The sequence below is a fragment of the Labrus mixtus genome, chromosome 7, assembly GCF_963584025.1.
Source record: "Labrus mixtus chromosome 7, fLabMix1.1, whole genome shotgun sequence".
NCBI classification, from domain to species: Eukaryota; Metazoa; Chordata; class Actinopteri; order Labriformes; family Labridae; genus Labrus; species Labrus mixtus.
The window spans coordinates 19,574,764-19,600,452 of NC_083618.1; the positions used below are offsets into that span (position 1 = coordinate 19,574,764).

The following is a 25,689-nucleotide window of genomic DNA, read 5'->3' on the forward strand; positions in this document are numbered from 1 at the left end:
CTCGAAGTGTAATCTATATTTCCCTTCCTTACTTCTCTATATTTAAAGCCTCTGGAAACACAACAATACCCGCTGAGCTGTAAATTACAATAAATGTATATAAGCATCAAAAAACTATTAGAAAGTAGCTTCAGCCAAAACACAAATATTGTTGTTTAACTTTCTGTAAACTTAACCAGTGTTGGTTTAGTGGCTATATGTCTCATAACATAATCAGATGGCCATTGGTGCACCATGAGGATTTGAAGTACGCAGGCAAACGAAGTCCATTGTCCATCAAAAAGATCTTCATTTCAGATGGTTTATTTAGTAAAAAGCTAGCAAGCAAACAAAAGAACTAAGAAAACCATGGCTCCTGCTGCACTCTTCATAGGCCCATCCCAGTGCATGCTGGTCCTCTACCTGGAGAATTTCAGGAGGACTGCCCCCTGAAATCCTCCTGTTCTGGTTGTTCACACATGCACCTCACAGTGAGACTATACCTGTTGTACAGGGGCGAGGGGAGGGGGATTAAAATGAGAATATTTGCCTTTATTTCAATGACATGTGTAGCTACACAGAATCACAATATCCACAAAATAAATGGAGAACAACATACTGGCAAACAGAAAACATAATGCAGCTGTTTAATGACATGCATGGAGATCACAGTGTTGGCGTACAGACAGTCTATGGTCGTGCTCTGTTCGAAGGGAACAAACATAACCACCCCCTCCCAGTCGCTCGAGGTGAATTCTTCTGCTGCCTTCTCCCATCAGCTAACTCTGTCTTTATTTGGAAAAATACCAGTTAGCTGGTAGGAGAAACTTTTGCCTTGATTTGTACAGTAGGACAGATGAATAGAAACGGTAGTGATTGGAGGGTGAGAGTGTGGGATGACATACAGCAAAGGGTCAAGGGTCATAGTCCAACCAGGGGCCATTGCATTGAGGACTGTAGCCTCTGTATGTGGGTCTCATGCTTTAACGGATGAGCTTAACCGATGCCCCTACACTAAGATTTTCAATATGTGAAAGTTGATTTTCTCTAAGATTGGAATGGATGCTTAATATGACTTTCACACCACATTTCCAGAGGTTTTAAGTTGTGTGTGTGTGTGTGTGTGTGTGTGTGTGTGTGTGTGTGTGTGTGTGTGTGTGTGTGTGTGTGTGTGTGTGTGTGTGTGTGTGTGTGTGTGTGTGTGTGTGTGTGTGTGTGTGTGTGTGTGTGTGTGTGTGTGTGTGTGTGTGTGTGTGTGTGTGTGTGTGTGTGTGTGTGTGTGTGTGTGTGTGTGTGTGTGTGTGTGTGTGTGTGTGTGTGTGTGTGTGTGTGTGTGTGTGTGTGTGTGTGTGTGTGTGTGTGTGTGTGTGTGTGTGTGTGTGTGTGTGTGTGTGTGTGTGTGTGTGTGTGTGTGTGTGTGTGTGTGTGTGTGTGTGTGTGTGTGTGTGTGTGTGTGTGCGCAACATTTATTTATTCACATGTCAATATTGTGTGCCCATCTGAAATCTGTGCTTCTCTCACAGGTCAACATGATCAAAAACTCATTTCACCCACAAGCTATTCCGGAGAGGTGTTTTTCTCTGACACGTCATCCCCGTCCTCTTCATATCCAACCGGGGCTTCCATGTTTGTTTCTCCTCCCTCCTCCAGCAAACTGAAACATTCCCGCAGCTGGAGCGCCATATCCCCACAGAGTCTCAATTCCCGCAGCAGCAGGGGCTTGAGCTCAGTGGAGGAGATTGGCGAGTGGGCAGACAAGGAGGTAGAGAGGCCTTCTCATGCCTCCCTTGAGCATTTGAACTTCTACAAGAGGACCAGGCCCATAAAAGACTCCAGAGAGCTAAGCAGCCCAAAGAAAACCGGGGAGACATTTCCTAAAGCCAAAGAGCAACATCACAGTCCCAAAAAGACTGAGAGTCAGGCACAGGACGAAGCACTGAGCAGGAGAAGGACGTCACAGAAGCAGGCGAAAACACGATCCACGAGCCCTAGGAAGTCTCTGCAAGCTGGACAGCAAGTGGCTTCAACCGTGCAGCGCACAGAGCAACAACAAGGACCTCAGAGGAGATTAAAAGACTCTTCCAGCAGAGAGAGCTTGAATCATGAAAAGAGAAACGGCAAAGGGGGGACTCTCGAGATCAGACGGTACTCTCAAGGAAAGGAGATGGAAGGAAGAGGAGATAGAACAAGGTCTGGCCGTGAGCAAGAAAGTGTTCAAAGAAGAGTGGTGGAAGATTCTCAGCACCACAGGGTGTCTCCTAATACAGGGAGACAAGCAGAGAAGGGTACAGGTAAAGACTCAAGGCAGAGAGATGCTATTGGGAGGAGCAAATCTACAAAAGAAAGGAGTACAAGTAAAGAGGCGATCATCAAGAGGGAATCACAGTTTTCATTTAAAGATGTGCTGAGTAGGAAAGGTTCTGTTGTTTCACCAAAAGGAGCTGAAGACACATATACGTTCTCCAAAGAAGTCCGTGGTAGGGAGGACTTTGTGGCCTCTACAAACAGTTTCCCAGGGACCCCGCAGAGTACTAAAGGACCTCTAAGTCCTGGACCTTGGAAAGTGCCCAGCTCAGCCAAAATCCTCTCGGCGGCAGAAGTCTTTCGTGACCCTTTGTGATAGAATATTGAATCAACAAGACTAGCGCTGTGCCATGGAATATTTAACAGCACCCTCTGTGGATTGTTTTTCTGAGTTCATCCATAAAACAGAAAAGTGCAACCCTGTGCCACTTTTATTACCTTTGGACCAGATTTGTCTTTTTTGACAAGGTCTTTTTTTGGGAGTCCTGTGACATCACCTGTGGCATGTAGCAGCTCCCCCTCTCCGCCTTGTCCGCTGCTTCAGCAATCTTTGATGTGGGGTTTTAGCATGTGCGGCATGCTCGGGGCCTTGCCAGAAAAGATTTTTTTTTTTTTTAAATGTGAATATGTGCCAATCCTGGGAGCCTCCTGTGGAACTACGACTACCAACAGCGCTTCACCCATTACAATGCAATGACCCATATGCAAAGAAAGGCCTCTAGCCTGTAGTATACACCACTTACGACTGTCACCTGGGGTTTCATTTTGCTCTCGAACTCATTGTGGAATACTTTGACTTGTCTTTTTCTTAAAAAGTTTGCTCAACTGCATGCAGTAGATCCTTCAGTTTGTTTTTTCTGCACGTGTTCTGCACATCACTGAGGATGATCCTGTTTCTTGTTTCTAATTCTCATTCTCGACACCAAGCAGATTTCTAATACAACCCAGCAAGCGCTCACTTTACCAGGGACTCTAGACTGTTCTATGGTTATAGTCACGCCTCTCCTCCGTATAAAAAGTATCATTTAAAAGACCAGAAACTTGTGGTTTGAGATCTTGTTTACCATGTGTATGATAACCAACCCGTGTGTAATTTATTGAGATAATAGATTGATATGTGTATATGTAGCTGTACCAAGCCATTCCACATTTTGATATAGACTTCAAAGATTTGTCCCATGTTATTTGAGCTCTCACTTTCCTTCCAATGTTCTTCGGTGGTAGGACTTACCATGGATCTTGTAGTACATGAACTGTATAGGTAATGTGCAAACTACTGTACCAAATGTTTGCAATCGCTCAAAACGTGTCTCATTGTGAAATATAATATAATATATATATTTGAATGTGTCATGTTTTGCAGATTCTAACTTTTAAAATATCTATTGAATTCCATTGCACTGCATCTGCCCTTGTAGCAAAACAGAATGACCATGAGTCGTATTTAATTTGTGATGTTGACTTTCTACCATGCATTGCCATTTATTATTTTTTATTTTTATTTTATAAAGATAAATGAGGGTTTTTAATGTAAGTTTTTTTTGTCAATCCTGCTGTGTGATTATGTGCCAGGGTATAGCCTGAAGGATAAAGGAGCTTTGAGAGTTATGTGGAGGTTTAGAAAGATATAAAGCATGCTGCTGATGTAAGACAGGTTTACAGGGATCCAATCTTCCAACACACTTTAAGGGTAGTTTAGCTGTAGGCTTTAAAATACACAACAACAAGCATCGGGTCAGTGAAAGTGAGACATAAGCTGTGTTTCCACCAAATGAAGCTGGAACTTTAGTCCCAGGAGCAAATTGTCAAGGGATTAACATTTTTGGTAAAACAAGTCTATTCTGTTCAAGAACTAATCATCTGTGTTCTGTCAGTAAAAATGTTCAGCACTGCAAGTCCCACCTGCAGAGTCCCAGTATAAAAAAAGACCTCCCCCTGGCAGGAAAAAGTACTTTGGACTCTATTTAAAAAGCATGGAAAACCTTGGAAAGTCCATAAGTCTCTCATGCAGGGTTCTCAGGAGGCAAGGCATAATGTAAAAGAATGCTGAAAATGTTTTGCCTTTATATCAATCCTACATGAAATTGGACATATTTACAATATCATAATATGATATACTAATTGCCACCCCTTCCAACTCACCACTTTTCTGACTTTTACCTGCTGTGTTAAAAAAAAAATACCAGAAAGCTGGCAGGGAAAAGTCAGAGTAGTCAGGGTAAAGTCAGGAGGAGGAAAGTGGCAGTCTGCGTTCATCCACAAATTACTGAGCTCTGTGTACACCATTAGTCTGTTGTTATGTGAGTCCTCTGAATAATGTGAGAACTCAATGAATCTTCAAGTCATCCCTCCAAAGTCACAGTACTTTCAGAAGGTACTAACTCACTTGCAGGAACCTGTTGGGTTGTAAAAAGAAAGTCCCAGACTATTTTGAGGTGGAAACGCACTGAGAACCTTAAGTCCAAAGATCACGGGGAAAGTTCTGGCAGTGGACACAGCTATAGTCTTGTTTACTCTTAGCTTGGTTTCCAACAAAATTGCACAGAACTTTTAATGCCAGAGGCTATTTTCAAATAATGAAAAGGTAGTGGTCTGTATTTCCCCATTGGTCTTATGACCCATGAGCATGAGCAAATGTGCTGATGTGTAAAAAGTTCTTGAATGATGCAAGTACTCAACCATGTTCAGCTCTGGAAGTTCCGTCCCTAAAGTCCCAGTACTTTCAGACTTTCAGTACTACTCCCCGAGCAGGAACTTTTGGGATGTAGAATAAAGTCAAAGGGACATAAAGTCAAAGGGAAATTTTGTTTTCTAGGACTTTATCCAACCCCTGATTCCCATTGTGAAATATGAATACCTCCTAAGATCGAAGTCCATGGGGAGAGTTCCAGCAGTGGAAACGCAGCTTTAGTCTAATTTCACTGTTTCTTTAATTCATTTTTGATGCTATTGCTGTGGAATCTGAAAAAGTAAACAAACTAAACATACCCGCTGATACAACTCAAGAGATTAAGATTTATATTCAGATGAGCTCAGGGAACACAGCATAGTAGCAAAGGTGCATCACTGTGCGTCAAGTCAATATCAATGAAAGTCAACGGGTGCTTATGTTCTGTGAAAGGCAGTGATGTGGGCCTGTGATTGTAAACGGGTGTTTTCAGGTTAAAAATCACTTGAGGATGTGCCATGAGCCCATCTGTGGTAGGTGTTTGTGCAATAGTTGGGTTGGTAAAATAAGTTGATCCAACCTTGAGTGTCAGGTACAGGCAGTTCACTCTGGTTTAACAGATAATGCCCTTTTTTTCTATGTCCCTTTATGTCACTTTTGTTCTACTTCTGCTTTTATTTTCACCGTTTTCTATCTCATTTTGGTGTCATACTGTGGCCTTGCATCGCTTCATTAGAAAAACAATCCTTGTGGTTTCTTCTACATTCTGTAGGGACGGTAGATGTAAATGTTTGTACATTGTACAGCACCTTTATAAATACTTGCTGAGTGCTCTTTCTGCGGGGGAAAAAAATAGAGGTATATTAAAATCGCTCCATTATTTTTTTATGTAAAAAAAGAGGAAATATTTAAAAATGGATTGAAAAGGATAGACTATGACCTTGACATGGTGTTCCGTTCATGCACTGAAAAATAAAGTTTTACTGAAAATACTATCTTGATCTCTGTGTCTGTTTCTGAACATTATGTTTTTGGAACTGCTGAAGATGTGAAAGGGTGAATGGGATTGTGCAAAAGCACTTTGAGTAGTCAGAGGACTAGAAAGGGGCTATACAAATCCAAGGTTTGTAATGTTGCAGTTCTGATTGAATGTTTAAAATAGTATACACATTCTTGATCCAACAAATTTATAGTACTGTGCTTTTTTTCTGAGGCGGGAGTCTTTCTATGCCTTCATTTAGAGATATGTTTAAAATAGTATACACATTCTTTCTATGCCTTCATTTAGAGATAGGACAGTGGATAGTGTCCGCACTCGGGGAGAGTGAGAGTGGGGAGTAACATGCTGGAAAGCAGCCACAGGTAGGATTCAGGCCACCCCCTATAGGACTCAAGCCCTCCGTACATGGGCGTGCGCAGTAACCACTAGGCTATCAGCATCCCCCAACAGTAGAGTTTTGAAGTTATCCTAGGAGTCAAAAAGATTCAGTTGGGTTTGTACTTGCTAGTGTGTTCAAGCTAATCAGCAGATTAATGATCGCTTTCCTTTTGTTGTGGATAAGAAACAGAAACTGGATGATGTGTAGGTTATATGAAACAGACTGCTTTCTCCAGTGTTTCGGTTTAAAGGCTTAATATGCAATTTTTTGATCCAGCAGATGTCACCCTTGAGCACCAGCATGAAACCAAAACAACTTGCGCTGCATTGTTGTGTTAGCATGCTAATGCTAGCGATCTTTATTATGCTCGTATCTTCACACTGTATGTAAATTTACCCGAAATGACCGTGATCTAAAAATGCTTACGTGACATTCAATTAAGCAGTGAGTACAGTATGTTATTCTTCTTTTCTCTAGTCCCTCAATTAAACAACTTTTATACACGAGGGGATGAGCTGGCCGGCCGTCATGGCGATGTAAACAAACTGAAGCTATGGCTAGGAATGCTCGGAAAACATCACAGACAGCGGGACTCAGGTGTTACACCCATTGTAGACAGTCATGACTCACAGAGTTATTTTCAGAGGATATATTATGTATTATTATTATATATACGATAAAATGAGAATAATGAGGAGGAGGAGGTTATAAATAGAAAATAGACTTCTAAATAGAAGTTAATAGCTGTTTTTCGGGCTAACGTTAGCAACAGCAGGAAGGTCGCTACTAGCTAAAAGGAATCGTGAATTAAGGTAAGATGAGTTTGCTTTTTCTTGAAGCATTTAATTTAAGGAAGTTTTCCTGTGAGATAGCAAGATAGATAAAATTGTATTTATTTATTACATTTTTATTTTGTAAATGTACAATGCTAGCATTCGCTACATTCTGGTACAATATTGTACCAGAGTTAGCGTGAAGCTTATTTAATTCTTTAGTCCCTTAGCAGGTTAATCAATGATCCTTTTTGGTTTCTATTAAGGGTTTTTGATGGTGTATGTGTACTTTCCATGTGCATTAGATTTTTTTATTCTTAACAGGTGGTATTTACAGTTCTTGTGTTGTACCTCACATTTTCAGATCTTTACCCAGGGTAGCGAATCTCTTGTTATATTACATTTTTATTGTTTGATTTGTCAAAAATCATTAGCACCTACTTTAAACAACCTAGAGGTCAAACAAGGTGTCTGATTCTACCTCAGGGATCTCAAGCTGATCTCTGACCCGCTCTTTTCAAACAGTTAAGGGCATCTTAACTGGAATATTTGTATCGACACAGTTGTTAATTTGATCTGTGAACGGCTGCCATTAGCCCTGCTACAAATGGTATCATTCAGAGTTACAGTCGTAAAAGGGCAGGTGTAATGACTACAGAATGGCTGGTAATTGCATGTGGTGTGATAATGGACTAAATTACTTTAAAATGGCTTCAATATGATACGTACTTTTTTTCTATTTCAGGCACAGACGTATAATAAAGTCTGGAAGAACCTACGATTACACAGCAGAGGTATGTTCTTCTGTGAATGATTGTTTTGACCTTCATTTGAAACTCCTCAGAAGAAAGTCTAAATGTTAAGCTTCACCTTAAAGTGTTTCTTTTGTCTGTCTTTAAAGATAAATATTCTATCTTCTGTTTACCTTAAGAGCAGATAAGAGACAGACAGAATCAAACTTTCTTTATTCCAGTCTGTGCTAAAGTAACACCGGTTACGATTTTTTAATTTTGATACGATTCAAGTAAAAATCCAATGAAATAGAAACTTCTTACAATACCACAGCAACAATAATAGAAGTCCTATAGACCCATTATTTGGTCTTTTCTGGTTTTTAATCACCACAAACTCGTGCACACTTTCTAAATTCGATGACGATGATATGAGATTTGTAGGGTTTCTTTTTTTTTGCCTTCTGTACTTTTCAATATTATCGATCTTAAAGCTTTAAAGAGATTGTTTTCATTTAAAACACGTGGAATGAAAAAGTCAGTATCAAAAATGTTGACAACTTTAGTATGTATGAATAAATAGCTGCTTTAATTTTTTGGGCTTCTTGTGCCTTTAATGGAGGGACAGGATAGAGTAGGAAATCTGGGAGAGGAAGTAGGGAATGACATGCGCATGAAATGAGCCACAGGTGGGATTTGAACCTTGGCCCCCCACTTGGAGGACTATAGCCTCCATTCATGGGGCGCGCGCACTAACCAATGCACCACCAGCGCCCCAATAGCTGCTTTTATTGAAGTCTGTGCCATAACAACACCATCCTCTCCTTCCATTTCTTCACAACAACAACAAAAACACATCCAGACCATATTTCCTTTCTAAGCGTCAAACTTATGCTGTGTGCTCGTGCTTATTGTAAAACAAACAATCCTCTAAATGTCAGGATGTGTGTGTGTGTTTGTTTGTATTGTTTTAGGGACCAGAGTTGACATGATGAGTACTGTGTGTTACATTTCTGCTCCGTGCATTAATGAGAAAGAAGTGATTTTTCTTTATTACACATTATTTTACCATTCAGGAGTATTTGAGCTGCTGTTCACCATTTACACCACTAGATGTCACCAATTTACAGTGAATGGCTACGTATACATAGATGAAAATGTCTGAGTGAAGGGAGCTGGGTTTATTCTTTGCTGGGGTTAGAAACTGTTCTAAGAAGAGAGCATCATAAGGAGTAAAAGATTTTAACATGTTTGTGGAAAATGCATGTTTCTGGTTGGCAGGAAATATGTATCAATTTATTATATTAATGAAATTGTTGAGGGTATAGGGATGGGCAATATGGACCAAAAATGATATCTCAATATTTTTTTTAGCTGAATAGTAATACACTACTTTCTAATTGTCAAACAGGCAAGCTGCACAATGTCAACATGTACATGAAAAGATGATGATGACTACCCATTAGTTAAAGAAATAAAACAAGAAAAATCTCTTTAATACAAATTAAAAATGTTTGTTTCCTGAATTACAAAATACATACAGCTGCCTATTCTTTTTTTTATGAAGGTGGATTTTGAGTTTTGCTCAGAGAGGGAGGGAGAGCAGGGAGAAGAGGGACAGACATCGAGAGGAGAAAAAGGTGAACTGGTGGATCTACAGAAGGAACATATAATGTTATTTTAACGCGCCATGAAATATAGTGATATAAACAATATTGTCTTACCCTATATGTAATTTGAAAATATATCAATGTATCTTAAAAACTCAACATATTGCCCAGCTCTCATTAAGGGTCGTATTAAGGGATTCACAGATCAAGATCCTTCGCTGACATTGTTTGAAAATATAACAAATAATACTTTTGCGAAATGAGTGGTTTCCTTTGCTTCTGAAAAGAGAACTGACATGTCTTATCAAGGCTTTTGACCCTGCAGCTTCTGTGAAATCTGGATAAATGAGATAAGAGACCGTTTCTATGAAGAAGAAGTTAAAAGATGTCCTTTGTTCGGTAGCATCTTTAGTATCAGACACATGTTTAAAGTGTAAAGTGAGACCTGCTACTCCAGGCATCACATCCTCAGAGCATGAGAGAGGTGAACTGTGCAGCAGCAGACAGACATGTTGCTGTTGGAGCCCCTTTCCTCCATTACCAGACGTGAGGAGAAGCAGCTGCATTCTTCTTGGCTCGTTTTTGAGACGGGAGGTGTCGTAATCTTCCATTCTGGCAGGGTGTCTGCGGAGATAAGAAAAGCAGGTCATGCCACGTCTCTCAGACTTCTAAAAAAGTGGGAAGTTACCAGCTGAACGCCATAAAAGGACATGAGGGGCAACACACAGTTTTTTTTTTTTACAGGTGGATTGTGCTGGCCGGGGCATTTTCCAACCACATACCAGTTAAATCTCCAGTAGCTTTTACTCTTAAGTGAAGAACACTGAGTCTCCCCCATACTGGTGTTTCTTCAATACTTCAGAAAGAGAATACAGCGTGCGATGGCCTGTGTTGGCAGGTTTCTGTGTAATCCGTCTGTGCGTCTCCGTGGAAACCCTGGGTGGAGGAATGAGAAGGCCCCTGTCAACAAACTTATGAGGTTTAAAAAATGGGCGGTGGTGCAAACTCCTTGGAATTTACCCCAGTTTATGTGTGTGTGTGTGTTTATGTGTTTGTGTGTGTGTGTGTGTGTGTGTGTGTGTGAGGCTCAGCCCTGTTGTTGGAGAAAACTATGAAATGTATCCAAGACAATAACACAAATGTCAGAAAGTGACTCAGACTCTTAATGACGCATGAAAGACAACTAAAGAAAAAACAACTGAATCCTAAAAATCATGACTCAGAATCACTTCTCCTGAGGTTTATTTCCCCCAAAAAATATGATCAGCACTATTGTTATTTTTCTTATATTAGATTTACTGTGTCTACATGTCTTAAATTTGGATTATCATGAGATTGATCACGGGTTCTTGTTGTCACTACAAACAACGGAACAGTAACAGAAGAAAAAAGGGAAGGTTCCCCCTCTCTCGAAGAGGGATACCCCTTGTTTCCAGGACACACCCATCATATTAATGTTTCCCTTTTTTTTTCTACTGTTGCAACACACAAGGAGACATCTCCGCTTCGCACTGGAGACTGGGCTGCTCTGACATGGTGGTCAAACTGGGAGTATGTGTTTATTCAGTGCTCATTCAAAGAACACTCACATCTTTAATCACATTTGTGTCCACATCTTTTTCATTCACAAGTCTTTGTTCACGCTGGGGAGGGAGTGTTGTGTTGTGTGTGTCTGTTGTCTACTCCGGCGCCGGGACATATCAAGTTAACTGCTTTAGACGGAACATTTCCTGTCTGGCCTTTCAGAATAAGACTTTAATATCCCAGGTGGTCTTTGAATTGGAACCATCCTAAATTTTATCAGCATCTGGAGCCAGACAACTACTGTAGAAGGACAGACAGCTATTGGTTTGTTTATGTTTTTTTGTTTTTTGTTTTTTTTTAGTTAAAGGGCTCAATGACAAGTAGGCCTAAAATATTTCTACACTAAATAAGCAGCAAAACGACCCAAAAAGTAAAGAAAGATAATAAATAAACATGAAGAAAACACCCAAATCTTAATTGTATATAAAATCTAACAATGCATCCTTAGGTTCAAGATAGAAAGCAGATATAAGTGTATAATGGAGGTCAATATTATGATTTATCATACACACAATATTCTATGTAGAAAAGTTTAATAATATTTCTTAAAGTAGGGCCAACAGTGATTTGCAATTTCATCTTTCTTGCATTAGCATTTGCATTAAATATATATATATATTTATTTTTTAATCTAAAAAGCTTCCTAAGTTTGACCTGTTGGATGGAAACCAGTCATGCTTTTACATCATTTTTAAGTTGGTAGCAATTAAGTGGTTAAAATAAATTATTTCTGAATTCAAAAGAAACATTTTGCAAGCTGCGTATTGTGTAAAAACGTGAAAAACAGCATATTAAGATTCAATCTGTGAGTAAACCTTAAGTGCTCTTTGATTTGTGTTTATTTATCACACTTCATATCAATATTTCAGTATTGACCAATGATATCTCACATCTCAGATTTTTCTCCTAAATGTGCATGCCTGGTCAAAAGCAGGGCTAATTACAATGAAAAGTTGTTGAGAAAATATTCTTTTACTGTGAAGGCGGTCTTCAAAGTTCCTGTCCTCGTGGCTTTTAGAGGAGTGAACTTGATAAGCCGGATAGTAGCCTAGTATTGTGGTGGTGCGTTCAGTGTGGGATCAGTGTTGACCAGCCGGCTGAGGAGAAAGTCGCGTGTCGTCATCGTCTCTCAGGATAATTTGTGTCCGGATTTAAATCCGAAACTGGATCTTAATCTCCTCCTGCAGACCGACATGGACGTGTTACTGAACACCTGTGGACGGAAAAGAGTCCAAACTGTGCTCTTTGTATTCCTCCTCGTCGTAAACGCAGCAGGTCAGTATATAAATTATGATGAAGCATCAGCCACGCTGTCTGGTTAATGAGATCATATTTATCAACGGAACGAGTCTCATGACAGCTTCTGTTTTAAAAAGTATTGCTGTTAGGACTTTATACCTCAGATCAGAAATCACTGGAAAGCCTATATTACAACTTTTTTTAAAAAATAAGCGATTTAAAAGAGTCTAAACAATAACATACTAACTGAATGTAAATTAAATATATGAGTTAACTTTGTTTTTTGATACATGAAAATTGTTCTTTGTAAAGTTTTAACTCTGGGGGCTTAAGTTTTTTTTGTAGTCTGTTTAATTTTAGCACTGAGGTCATAGTCAGTGATAGTATTTTTTCTATAGCCTACTGCTTTATATCATTTATATATATTTTTTTTATGTTTATAAATGTGAACGACAGAAATCATCAATACAACATCGTCAGACTCAGACGTTGACCTCAAATACATTTTATCGGCATCAAGGTGTAGCTGATGAAGAGGCTCTGAAGTGGGAAGAGGTTTTTTCTTTTTAAAGTTTTTAAATTCCAGGAATATTTTATTCACCAAGACAACATGAAGCTTCACTCCCTGGGAAGATGCCAATAAAAAGCAGACTTTATTCTTTTTGGAAGACATCTGATTTTTTCCCCCAACAGGCTTTCTCTTTCTAATGAGAGAACTTTTACAAAAGCTTCAAAACTTCTAAGTTAAAAAGACATTCTCAGGCTGCGATCTTAAAGATTACAAATCCTTTCTGATGGCTTTTTAACATCCATGAATACTTAACAGACTGGTTCCCAACCCTTTATCCCTCTGAGCTGAAAAAAGCTGAGAAAAAAGTGAAACATTGATAAAAGAAGATTAACATCAATTAGAAAAGTTGTTATTGATAAAAATCAGAAAATGCAGACACACTGTGTTGTTCTACCACAATACATTTATAGACATTTCCCAGTAATGTTTTAAAATATTTTATTTATGTGCAAATCTAATTTTGACATACTCAGAGCAGCCTAACTTGTCTACATTTCTAGCACCATGTTGAATGGTATAAAAACACAATTTATTCATTTTGACATTTTACAATTGTATCTGAAGATGAATAGATTTAAAACCCTTATGACTTATATAAGTTTATAAGTGCTGCCTTAATATTTTTACCTCCCTTTAAAACAACATACTTTATAAACAAAAAAAACTTTTGAATGTTGTGAAAATATTTAACCTGCAGGTCTGATGACCTGTTGAGGAACCTGAGAGTATTACTGACAGTGATAACTGCATTATGACCCAATAGAAACACAGCCATTTATATTGAAAGCTCATAAAGATAAATCATTTATTTATGTTCTAAATTACATTTACCACATTAATAATACAGTTGTTAACACTTTATAAATGGCTGCCTCACCACAAAGACAAACCTTTCATGATATGCAAAAACTGAAGGTTTTGCACAAAGGGAAACCAAGACTTGACTTTTCCCTCACTTGCTTTGTGTCATCTCTAAAAAATAATGATATTAAGTCTTTTATTAGTTTTCCTTTATGGTTATTTCATCACAAACAGTCATTCAGGTAACCGGTCTTATTGACAAGACCTCGATCATCTGGCCTGATTCTGAAACTAAAAGCGCCCATGCTGATTTAGTCTATTTTATTTTCTCCACAGCTGAGTGTCCGAAGCCTGAAGGAAAAGAAAGTATCATTTTAAGCGAAGCAGCCCTTTTGATGAATGACTTTCCCGAGGGCTCTGATGTCACGTTAGAGTGTGGTAATGGATTTGAGCTAGATAGTGGCTCTGGAGTTATAACCTGCATCGACGGGAAGTGGACTGAACCAGATCTCATCTGCAAAAGTGAGTCCTGTTTTCGTAATGCAACTTTTATCAAACTATCTAACATTGCTGACAGTGAATGTCAATGAATGCCCTTTAATTCAAGTCAGATTTTAATACTCTGTTTTTATTTTGCAGAGAGAGACTGTGGTCCCCCTACACCTATGCCCAATATGTCCTTTCGTTTGAGTGAAGGGACCCTGTTCAGAGCTGTAGCAATAGTCATTTGTGATAAAGGGTGAGTTTAAAATATCCCAAATCTAATTACTATCTCATTGACATGCATCTAAAAATGACCTTAGTAGGTTCTTCTTAACTCATAGACTGTGTAAGAACTGGACTCGGCCTTTTGATTTTCAAAGTGAAGCAAATGCAGAAGTGCCTTGAACTTGCATTCTTTCTGTTAGCCAGCAGGGGGCGACTTCACTGGTTATAGTCTGTAGACTGAAAACATATGGAAAATACACCTTAACCTCCTCCTGATGTATAATGATAAAGCTAAAAATACCCATGTGAGGGCTGCTGGTGTATTGTTTAATTGGAGCCAGAGTATGTGCTGTAAGAGCTGCAGGTTTTAGGTCACGCCCCTTCCGCTAAAAAAACCCCAACACATTTAACTTAACAAAAAATTGTCAAAGGTCCTTCAGGTCAGTACAGCCCACAGCAGAACAGATTCATATGTCATTTTGAAACAGCCAGATACTTACAGCTAGTGAAAGTTTAACGACTTGTGCTAGTGTTCATTAAGTTCCCTCTCGCAGTTTCTCCTCTTCTCTGCTAATCCAGTGGACAAAGCGCCTCAACAGAGACGCCAATCACGGCGTTTTATAACTGTTTGTATCATCTAATTAATTTAAAGAAAGACACTTTTTGGAAAAAAAGTTGACTTTAACACAAACTAGCATGACAGTAACTATCATGATGAAACTGGGTTTAGTTTAACCCACGTCCCATGCATTAACATGGAAGTCGCAGGTTGTACAACCTATACCGCAGCCAGTCAGTAGGGGGAGCTCTAAATCTTTTGGCTTCACTTGAGGTGTGGTTTTGCACTCTCCATTCGGTATAAAGTCTATGGGACAAACATAAGTTAAATTGTGTATAATCGCATTTTTTTAAAGGCGTGTATATCTGTGATTGACACGTTGCTACCTCAGCAATCTGGAAAGACAGGAAACTATGTGGTTCCCATCTTCCAAATATGAGCACTCCAATTCCAAGAAAAAAGCAACCAACAACCATAGGCTGTCTGAAACATTAACAGTTAAGTCACCCATTGAATTTTGAAGCCAATCGATGGCAGTCGCCATATTGAAAATGCTATCTCAATCCTATTTCCGTCAACCTACCAGCAAAGAAGTGTGGTTAAGGCGGGTCGTCAGGCTCATAGAAAGCGGCCTTTATATCAGTCACATTTTGTATGTAATTAGTTGTTTGTAATTATTTATAACACATCAAAATGGCCAAGTTATAAAAAAAAAAATCCAGCCCCATACAGTGTGTCCAGATAAAGACATAAACTATTCAGACCCCAATATTTTTCTGTACCAGGTTGTAAACATGTTAATTTCTGCTTTCAAAATAAGCTTAGTAGAATGGGTGTGTATGTGACTGCCAGGACTTTTGGAGCCAGCCTCAAGTGGACACTTAAGGAACTGATTACAACAGCCAAAAATACCAAACGCAAGCTTCAAAACACTGGTCTCAAAAACACATTCGTCTTGCCCACTTATATATACAGTCTACATCTTAAAGTGGCAATGAGCAAAATAAATATTCTAATAGAATAAATCTTCAGCCTGTCCATCTGCTTCCTTGTATCACTCCACTTAGTCCCTCCCACCAAATGACTCAACAAACATGCATGCCAACAGGTGTCACTGCTAACTGTATGGTTCACTCTGACAGCCAATCAGGATGATGATTTCCTGATGCGCTTTTAAAAATAAATAAATACAAAGACAGACGATCAGACATCGATCAGACGCACAATCATTCAAAGAACATTTCAATATAATTTAGTCAGTGACGTGTAATGTTCAAAATGAGTTATTTTTAGCTGCATTTCTAATAAAATAATGCTAGTGAAGCTTTAAACTAGGGAAGCAGGTGTTGGCATGGAGACATCACACATCCTGTTTATTTAGATAATAACTACAAAGTTCCTCTATTTGCTATAGCACCAACAGACGTCTCCTGGCAATCAGGACTGGTGTATTGAACTCCAGGTGTTTGCCTGATGAAACACGTCTCTAAGGAAAACAAAAAGTCTTGAAAGACAAACATGGCTGTGGCAAGAGAGCATTACATCATAGATTCACTGATTAGAAAAAACGGATCTCCTTTCACCGACAGCGAGCAATGTTGATACGTAGTTCATGACTAAACTAGAATTTAGGTTTCATTTACCTTCTTATTGCAGTGAAAATCCTGGATTCATAGTGTCAAATAAACATTCCTGCTTGTTTTCTTGCTTTTTTTTCAAACAGCTACAGGGTCATCGGATCCAGTTACAAACAGTGCTTCGCGCTAGGGTGGAGTGGAAGAGCAAAATGTGAAAGTAAATCTCTCTCACTTTTTTATCTTTTGGAATACAGAACTAGAATCTGCAGAACATTTATAAAGTATAGTGCTGTAAAAAAAAGATTCCAATATAAAAGCTGGGTGTCCATCCTCTTTTAATGTAGCAATTACAGAGTTGGCTTTGTCTCTTTAGCTTGTGTGACGTTGTTCCTGCCTTGGTCTCCGAACTGTTTTGTGTCTTCTCTGTTTCAGTCGGAAAGGGGCAAAGTTTACATCATAACAATATGGATCATTTGTTTTTATTGTGAATTATTTTGCAGTCCAACGTGTGTTTCCTTGATCCTCAGTTATAACCTGTAGTAAACCTGGTGGAGTGACCAATGGCAGGAGCTCCTGGGATTCTCAGGATGAACCAAAATACGGAGAGACTGTACAGTACGTCTGTGATCAAGGATTCAGTCTCACTGGGAATGACAGCATCATGTGCACTGAAACGGGTGAATACGATGCCGAGCCTCCTAAATGTGAAGGTAAGCACACTTTCTACTTTGTGTTTGACGTTTGCTGATGAGAGGCAGACTGAGGAGGGCAAAGCTGAATGTATTTCAATCATTGTTTAAGTTATTGAGGGGCCTCACAAGTTTACTTTTGTATGTTTCAACCCATCATTTACAATCCACTTTACATTTTTCAAACTGTGACTCACATTTGTAGATTTCCAGTCTTCTACACAGCCGCTGCTTTATATTCATTTCGCTGCAATGTGAAAAATCAGCTCGCAGAAACTTACATAAGATTCAAACATGCACTGCGAACATCCTGCTTTTCAAGCTGGTGCGTTCAAGTACATTCAGACATCAGTGAGATGCATTCACAGGCAATTGAATTAAACATAGAGAAGACTGAAAGTGAGACTAAACCTTTTTGGATTTTTTTTTTAAGAGCAGTATGCTAGCTAACGTTAGCCATATGTTGTTTCTGGAAATATTATCATTCCTGGAAAGTACTGACAATGTCGGGCAAACCTGGATGAATCTGCAAGACATTCCAGAGGTTTAAGACTGAATCTTTAACCCCCTTGCATTACGACATAAAGGGTGAAAAAAAGCAGTGCTGACCAAGGTCAAACAGGATTTAAAATAGACCATAACTCCTGTAAATCTGCGCCCTGCCCGAGGATCAGTCTGTGCCAGGAATCTAACTGGTGAATCTTCAGTTTCTACTTGGCTTCTTCCTCCTGAAGGCCGCACAGAACTCGCTAACAAATCTCAGATATGAGAGTGTTGCAACTAAGACAAGTGTTTAGCAAGTAGCAAAGTTCAGGTGAAAATCGATTTTCATGCTGTTGAGAAATCAATTTAAAACAGTGGCTGCCTGGAGTATCATACACCAGAAACACCTGCCATGCTTTGAAATGTTGTCATGTTATGTGTGCATGATGTAACAGTTACTGTGCTAAAACATGCAGGCGTGGTCCTACAATCACATTCACACGCCGCATGATCAGCTGTGAGTGTGCAATGCACCTTCACGCATCGGTAAATACTGCACTAAATTAAATAAAGAGCACTCATGTAGCTGTTACTAAGGACACTGAGCATTTCTCACAGCTGGCAGGTTTAAACATAATCACTTAAAGCCCTCTCACAAACTCCTCTGCAGACTCAGAGCACTACTCTCCATCCATGTGTGTACTCACTGCACGTTTGTTTGTGTACTAACTGCTACACTTATCCTCCCAAGAGCTTAACCGTGTATTAAATCAGGAGCAACCTTTAGAAAAGAGTTGGTCTAGATTGACCTCACCAAAGTAATTGATTCATTAATTAATCCCATTTCATTTCTTTCTGTGACCCAACATTTAGTACAAAGAGAAGCATGGCACTGATGCAAAATTTTTATTTGCAGTTCAAACACTTCCTGCATGTTAAAATAAGACTACGTGCATGCTCCTCTGACATTTTTTTTTTTTAAACTGCTGATGTTCTTTATGTAAAGGTCAGAAGTGTTTTTATTTGTAGGTGTGTCAACAGGTGATAGAATAACAATGACAATGTTTACACCAACACCTGCAACAACAGAACAAGGTATACAGTACAAATATTTCACAAGCAGAAATTGATGATGTATGAAAATGCTTAACATTTTAAACTCAGATTTAAAGATCAAATGATGTATCTTGGGACAACTTCTCTTTGTAGGTGGAGATATTTTGACGACACTTTCACCTATCAAAGACACAACTCAGAGAGATACAACTGTTACAAGCAGTGCAACAAATCCTCCACCTTCACTACAAGGTACAGAAACCTGTCTGAAAGCAAGTCAACCAGCATGCTATTACGTTTAAAGAACCTCTAAAGGAAGAATGTGCAACTTTTTGAATCCGGTAGATGGGCGACCTTGAGCGTCGGCATTAAACCAAAACAAACTGCGGTTTGGCCACACCTCCGCTATTCTGAAGGCCTCCGCTCTCCTCCAGCGACACACCTCCAACCCCCCCCCCCCCCCCCCCCACTCGCATTCGGACGAAGGACTTATCAGTTAGAACGCACCATGATTAAGCACCATTAAGCGCAGGCCGCAGACAAAATGTTCCTTTGCTCGAGCTGCAGCTGCCTGTGGCCTGCATTGTTGTGTTAGCATGCTAATGGTAGCGCTCTTTAGTTAGCTCATATAGCTTCATATTGCACATAAATTGACACAGAATGGCCGTGATCTAAAGACACTTATGTGACAGCCAAATAAGCAGTGAGTATGTTACTCTTCTTTTCTCTAGTCCTTGACTGAAACAGCTTTATACACAAGGCCGTCCAGTCCATGTAAATGCGATGTAAACACGGCTCCGACAACAGTACAGCCGACGGGACTCACGCGTCTCACTCAGAGAAGTCCTGACTCAGAGAGACATTTACAGAGGATATACAGTACTTTATTTCTGCTGTATTTATGTGTAAAATGTTGCACATTCTTCCTTTAAGACACAGTATTTGACAGCATGAATGGATTATGTGCATGTTGCATGAAGTACTGAAGTTCATCAGTTTCAATAGACTTTTTTCATGATCAACACTTGGACTCTTTATCATTCTGATCGTTCTGTTCAAAGGTGGCAGAGGCATTGTGACAGGTGAGGATAAAGATACTCCAACTGCTGTAGCATCAACAACTTCATCACAAGGTACTGAACGACTCAATGGAAAAGCAGTGAAGTTTTAAATCGTCTTTCCATTTGGAGGTTTTAACGATTACAAGCTTAGGTTTAATAACAGGCTCCTGCTTGTGGAAATGTTACTGTACATCCAACGAGCAGATACTTTTCCAATCAGGACTTCACGTTGTACCTTTAAACTTCAGACAGCTGCAGACTTCTAAACTTAGTGTGTGTCATTTCTTCTTGGTCTGAGATGTGTGCTTTCAAACCCGGTGATTTTTATTGGAACATGTGTTCTTTATGGGAAAGAAATGACCACTAGTGGAAAGTATAAACAGCACATAAGTGAAAAGTAATGACCTCTGTTCTAAGCTTCCAAACGGTTTACAAGAGAAATAAATCATCAGTGTAGACAGCGAGAAATTGCTCCATTGATGTTCTTAAAGCTGCTTGGTTTGTGTCGATTTGACCCCAAAATGTACCTTTAATCTCTTATCTTAGCTTGCCCCTTGCATTATTAAGTAGTGACTTATTGTAAATTATCTTATCACACTTCCTTTTAACTGTCAAACAAATGTCTTATCTTGAAATTTTGCAGTTTCTGCGTTTGCCTGATCTGACACCTACCCGGTGGCGGCACCGGCAATATATAAAATAATCAATCTTGCCGATGGTATGTTGGCATTTATAGATCATATAGAGACAGTAGTATAAATTTGTGTCTGCTTCACAACCAGCTTAAAACTCCTCACGTGAAATTTAAAGTACAAACACGAACACATTAAATGTACAGATAGAGTGACATTCTGGGAAATACACTTTCTGTATTTGAAGTGTTGGAAGGAACAACATTTACAGTTTTGTGTGTTAAATGAGTTGAGGCTGCTTCTTGGCTCTTAGCAGTTGCTAGGCAACAGGTCAGAGAATCCAGGAAGCTTCTTCTCACAGCCGTGATGTAATCTTGCAAATAACCCTTTGTAAATGTTTTTTTTGTTTTGTTAAAGATTAGACAGACAACGATTAGACAGAGATGACATGTTATGTTGGGAGTTTTTCTGGCTGGTTGATTTTGTCTTCCTAGATGTTTCCCTTTTTCCCGGTCTTTGAGCTAAGATAAAAGAATCACGTGCTGGATATTGTTCAGTAACAGACACATATGATAGTGGGGATCAACCCACTTCTTTTTACTCTACTAGCTAACTTTATGTAACAAAGTGTATTTCCCAAACGGTCACACTGTCTCTTTAACACTCTAAGACGGCCTTTCTAATTTGTTGTTTGCAAAGCACAGGACAATCCTTTTAATTCACTGACTGGAGAGAACTGTCATTTAATATTATCAGACATGCTTCACTCACTCTCCCTGTTAATATACTAATTAATATTGTGAATATAATTGTGGTTTGTTTTACCCCTCACTGACGTGACATGAAGACACTGAGTCTCTAATCAGCTGTAAACAAAGTTGACTTAAATGATAATACGAGATGTTCAGTTTGTACTTGTGTTGTAGTACTCGAAATCGGTCTTGGTCTCGAGACCACTTTCTGATGGTCTCTGTCTCGTTTCGGAATCAAACGCATATTTACTCGGTTTTGTCTCAGTGTCAGACTGGGCAGACTCTGGATTTGATATGAAGACCAGTCAAGGCCACCACTGATGAGCTTCTTTGTCATGTCATCACTGCGATTAGAAGAAAAACAGTTCTTTCTAAAAGAACAAATAACTTGATTTTTATCCCCCGGTTACAGCCGCAACCTTCCCGGCCCCCCTCTAAGTGAGTGACATGCATGTTGCACACCAGATGATGATTTTTCAGCGATATTTATGGTCTTAGTCTTGTCTTGGTCTCGCCCTGCCTTGGTCTTGGTCCTGATTGGTCTCGATATCTAAATGTCTCAGAGCATTCTGGTCTCGGGTCTGTCTTGGTCTCCGTTCATGTGGTCTTGACTACAACACTTGTTTGTACAGATCTTTTTTAACAGAGGTTGATGTTGATTTTAATGCAGCCGGGCTCAGTCCTGTAATTACGGTTCAACAAGCTGACATATTAATGATACACTTTTATACTTGCAGACATGCATGGTGCAACTGATGAAATCAGCCAGGATAACGGTGAGTTCCTGAGCTCCATTCGTACCAAGATGTCAGTATGAGGGGTTATTAATGCCTTTAAAATAACCATGCATGTGTCTCTTTCAGGACATTTACCTGTTATAATCAGTGTGATATGCACTGCAACAGGTAATGTAAAAGTCTTTGGTCCAATAATTATTACTTTTTCTCCATTTACAACACAGAACGTAATTAAATATTTGACTTTTTTCTCTGCAGCGGTGTTTTTAGTTCTTATCTTTATAAACAAGTATATCATGAGGAGAAAAGGGTGAGTTTAATATTTTACTTTTTAAATATTTACTGAATGACTCGTATCCGATTCTGCTTTCTATCCTTGCACGTTCTCTCCAATGCACACAGTAACAGGTCAATGTGGGCACCATATTTCTGTGAGCAAATACAGCATGGGTAACTTACTGTAGCTAACTCTGCAGCTGGTTCAGATTCCTCACTGTTTGAGGAAATCTAGACGTCTGTTTTTCCGGACTTATGCTGAGGAGGATGAGAGAAGTCAACAGGAAATCCTTTAGCTAAACCTGTTGTGACATGGAAAACTGTGTCAGGGGGAAAATCCCTTCTGGTTAGATATTATCCATGTGTCTTTAATGAGTTAAATACATGTGCATGATGTTTGTAAGTCTTTCTGTCTACACAGAAAGAGGCAGACTTACAATGCTTCTTACATGACATTATTTATGCATGACCTAAATGTTGACTAAAAATCAAAAGATAAAAGGTCACTTAAAGTCTGTGTAAATCGATAAAAATGTTTATTTTTTAAAGGTCCCAAATTCACCATGTGTTTCTAACAATAATATGTGTCCGCAGTCTTTCTCCAAACCCCCCAATTATGAGACCAAGTCCGTCCTCTCCGTCTTTTGCCTGCTCCACTGTTCAGAAAATGTGTGCTCAAACAGGCCGTTTGTAGATTATCACTTGGGGGAGGGGTTACTGCCCTTTGTGATATCACAAGGGGAAAAATCTCCAAACGGTCTGTTTGAGCGCACATTTTCTGGAAAGTGGAGCAGGTAAAAGACGGAGAGGATGGGCTTTTCTCATAATTTGGGAGTTGTTAACAGGCTAGGGACACATATTAGTGTTTGAAAAACATGGTAAGGTGTTTTTTTCTTAATATGTGACCTTTAAGTTTCAAAATCAGCTGCTCTGGGATGCTATGGGCGTGGCTGTTAAAAATGGCCAAAAGCACGCCCACTCATTAGAAAGACACTCCTTCTAAATGTTCAGACGTGCAGTTCAAATTCTTTATATTTTGTCAGCCGGAGAAGATGCACTTGCAGAATGAAGGCATAGCTAACATGACTGCAGACTGTAACTTACAGTTCAAGATGCTAAAGTGCTCAATGGATTTATATCATTGAAGCGCTATGTAGGCGGGATTAACCAGAGGAAATCCCAGTGCATCATTGAGCCCCCCTAATTGGCCCCCAAAAACCAAAACCTTACAGTGATGAAAAACATTCTTGTGGGCAAAATCCCAAAATTCAGTCAGATGAAGTTTACAGTCTTTTCAGATGTTTCCAGCCATTTTTCCCCTTCATATTTATCGTGTTTAGAGACCAATTTCTGATTTTGCTTTACACTGACTTTAACACTTGAGAGGTTTCCTTGGCGCATGAAACTCCCATTAACTCTAAAACCAAAGCTTTGCATATTGTAAAAAAACGTACAAAAAAAATCCAGATTCTCTCGAAGGTGCCGTCACTAATCTATCTCTGTGGAATGCTTATTAAAACTAATAAGATTTCATCATACGAATAACAGAACTGAGTAATTCTGACACGCATTCCTTATTTGATGACACTTTAGCTCATATGACACCAGGGAGGACCTGAAGCCGGAGTTATTACAGTTCCAAAATCTTTAGATTGCCCGCCTCACTAAGGTACCGGTCAACTTCTGTGTATTTACTGTAATTAAAATCCTATACCACCACAGTACCCTTTGAAAAGCTTTGTATAAGATACTTCCCAAATGTTGTACCCTCAGTTTTAATGAGGAGCTAGAAATACATTATAAATGCTAAACAAAGAGTTTCAGTTCTCTTTCTGCTCTGCTGTGTGAACGACGCTCACCTTAAACCCTTCTCTCTTCATTTCTTGTCGACTGCAGCTTCATAAATGGAACGCTGCCTATCTGTTCAAGAGCATCTGTGACCCCGGACAGACGTGCCGACAGATTATAGCGGCTCCTCTCGGGGTAGAAGAAGGGGAAAACTCACTTTACTGTCAATGCACTTCAAAACAGCAGATAACCCAAACTGCTGCGTTCGAGGCTCATAATTTAAATCAACTACCGATGATCAGAAAAACACTTTTTGTAATGATTTATTTTTTTATGACCACTTTATTCTAAGTATTGTAAATAGATTGTGCCACTTTAGTTTCACTATTTTGTATTATTGACTTATTTATGTTGTAAACTGGAATTAACACTCTGGTCGTTGTATTATGATATTTCTAAAGCTATTTAAACTTTTAAGTTCAGAGTTTTTAAGTGTTTTTGTGTTATTAATGTTGCTGTTTTTGTTCATACACATTTGTGTAAAAGGGATACAAGCAGCGAACGCTGTGGTCAGTTCAGTTTGCAGACTGTAAGAGCGGCTGATAAAGATATCATCAGCTGCATTCTTCGCCTCCTGACTTTCTTTTCATCATTGTCTATTGTGTTGGAGCTCTTTCTGCAAGCTGTGCAAAAATAATGCAACCCTTTCTATCAAGAAGAAATATACATTACTGCCCAACAATGAACAGCGTCTACCATGTTTATGCATGCGTTCAGGGAAATTCTAAAGGAGTTTTGCTAAATCTTTTTAAATGGGTTAAACAAGACACTACTGGAAGATTAGGTTTTAATATGTTCAAACTTTTGCGACAAGTCAGAAATCAGGGAGAGAGAGAGAGAGAGAGAGAGGGGAATGACGTGCGGGAAAGGAGCCACAGGTCGAATTCGAACCTGAGCTGCCCACTTGAAGGACTATTGCCTCTATGTAAATCTGTCCTTTTTGTTCTGCATTTCATGGGACTATATATTCTGTAAAAAGAACAAAAGCCTCGATTCAAGAGACGACCTTGAAGCTAACTGTTAAACATTTTTCCCTTTTAACAAAGCAGCAGTTTTTAACCCTCAAAGGAGGAACTCAATGGTAGCATTGATAGTCATGGCAGCAGAGAAAGGCCAGGCAGTAATCCTGGCAGGGGCGTGGACGAGTACAGAGGAAATCCCCTTAATAAAAGTGACTCCACTGTTTCATTGTACCCGGGTCTGCCAGAGGCCTGAACTGTGCCCTCAAAGGATCAAAGAAAACGTGACGCTAAGTCATATATTACAGTTTGTGACTTTGACAATAAATGAGCTTCAGAGGGATTAAAGGGAGGCTGTGACTAACTTGTGAAATCCTCTGTAAGAGGAAAACATGGTCATAAAGAAGATATGTACTCATCATGGCAGTAATTCATCTTAGTTAGTTGGACAGACGGTATTATCAGAAAGGGGGGAGGGGGGTTAGCATTTTTCCCAGAGAGAGAGATCTGGACAACATAAGTGGTAGTCATCAGCTATCCTCCACAACCAGCTCCTCCTGAAAAAAAAAATATATATATGAGGTAGCTGGGGCGCTGGATAGCCTAGCAGTTGAGCCCCATGCACAAAGGCGTGTCCTCATGGCAGCGGGTCAAGGTTTTGAATCCAACCTCGGCCCTTTGCTGCATGTCACCCCCCTCTCTCTCTCCTCCCA

The 25,689-nt window shown here is 39.4% G+C and overlaps 2 protein-coding genes across 6 annotated transcripts in view; both read left to right on the forward strand.

Moving 5' to 3' along the window:
• LOC132976882 (membrane-associated guanylate kinase, WW and PDZ domain-containing protein 3) overlaps nucleotides 1–5,943 on the forward strand; it is a 177,142-nt gene extending 171,199 nt beyond the window's left edge. The window contains exon 22 of one of the 2 annotated variants that reach the window (XM_061041112.1): nucleotides 1,503–1,641. Coding sequence is in view for 1 of the 2 variants with exons in the window: in XM_061041110.1 (XP_060897093.1) it covers nucleotides 1,503–2,599 (1,097 nt within the window). In the remaining variant the exon portion in view is untranslated. Of the gene's footprint in view, nucleotides 1–1,502 lie in introns of both variants that reach the window. The other variant, XM_061041110.1, reaches the window with a different exon arrangement.
• A 6,152-nt stretch (nucleotides 5,944–12,095) lies between these two features.
• Nucleotides 12,096–24,576, forward strand: im:7151449 (complement factor H). Of its 4 annotated transcripts, XM_061041127.1 has the most exons (13): nucleotides 12,096–12,303; nucleotides 13,976–14,161; nucleotides 14,279–14,378; nucleotides 16,630–16,700; nucleotides 17,011–17,193; nucleotides 18,685–18,750; nucleotides 18,865–18,963; nucleotides 19,773–19,844; nucleotides 21,894–21,932; nucleotides 22,020–22,061; nucleotides 22,152–22,203; nucleotides 23,763–23,838; nucleotides 24,066–24,576. In XM_061041127.1, the coding sequence occupies exons 1-12, from the start codon at nucleotides 12,222–12,224 to the stop codon at nucleotides 23,818–23,820; spliced, it is 1,050 nt and encodes a 349-aa protein (XP_060897110.1). In that variant the 5' UTR covers nucleotides 12,096–12,221; the 3' UTR covers nucleotides 23,821–23,838; nucleotides 24,066–24,576. The 4 variants fall into 4 exon arrangements, with proteins under 4 accessions (XP_060897110.1, XP_060897109.1, XP_060897111.1 ...); XM_061041126.1 differs by lacking the exon at nucleotides 23,763–23,838; XM_061041128.1 differs by lacking the exons at nucleotides 18,685–18,750; nucleotides 23,763–23,838.
• The last annotated feature ends 1,113 nt before the right edge of the window (nucleotides 24,577–25,689 follow it).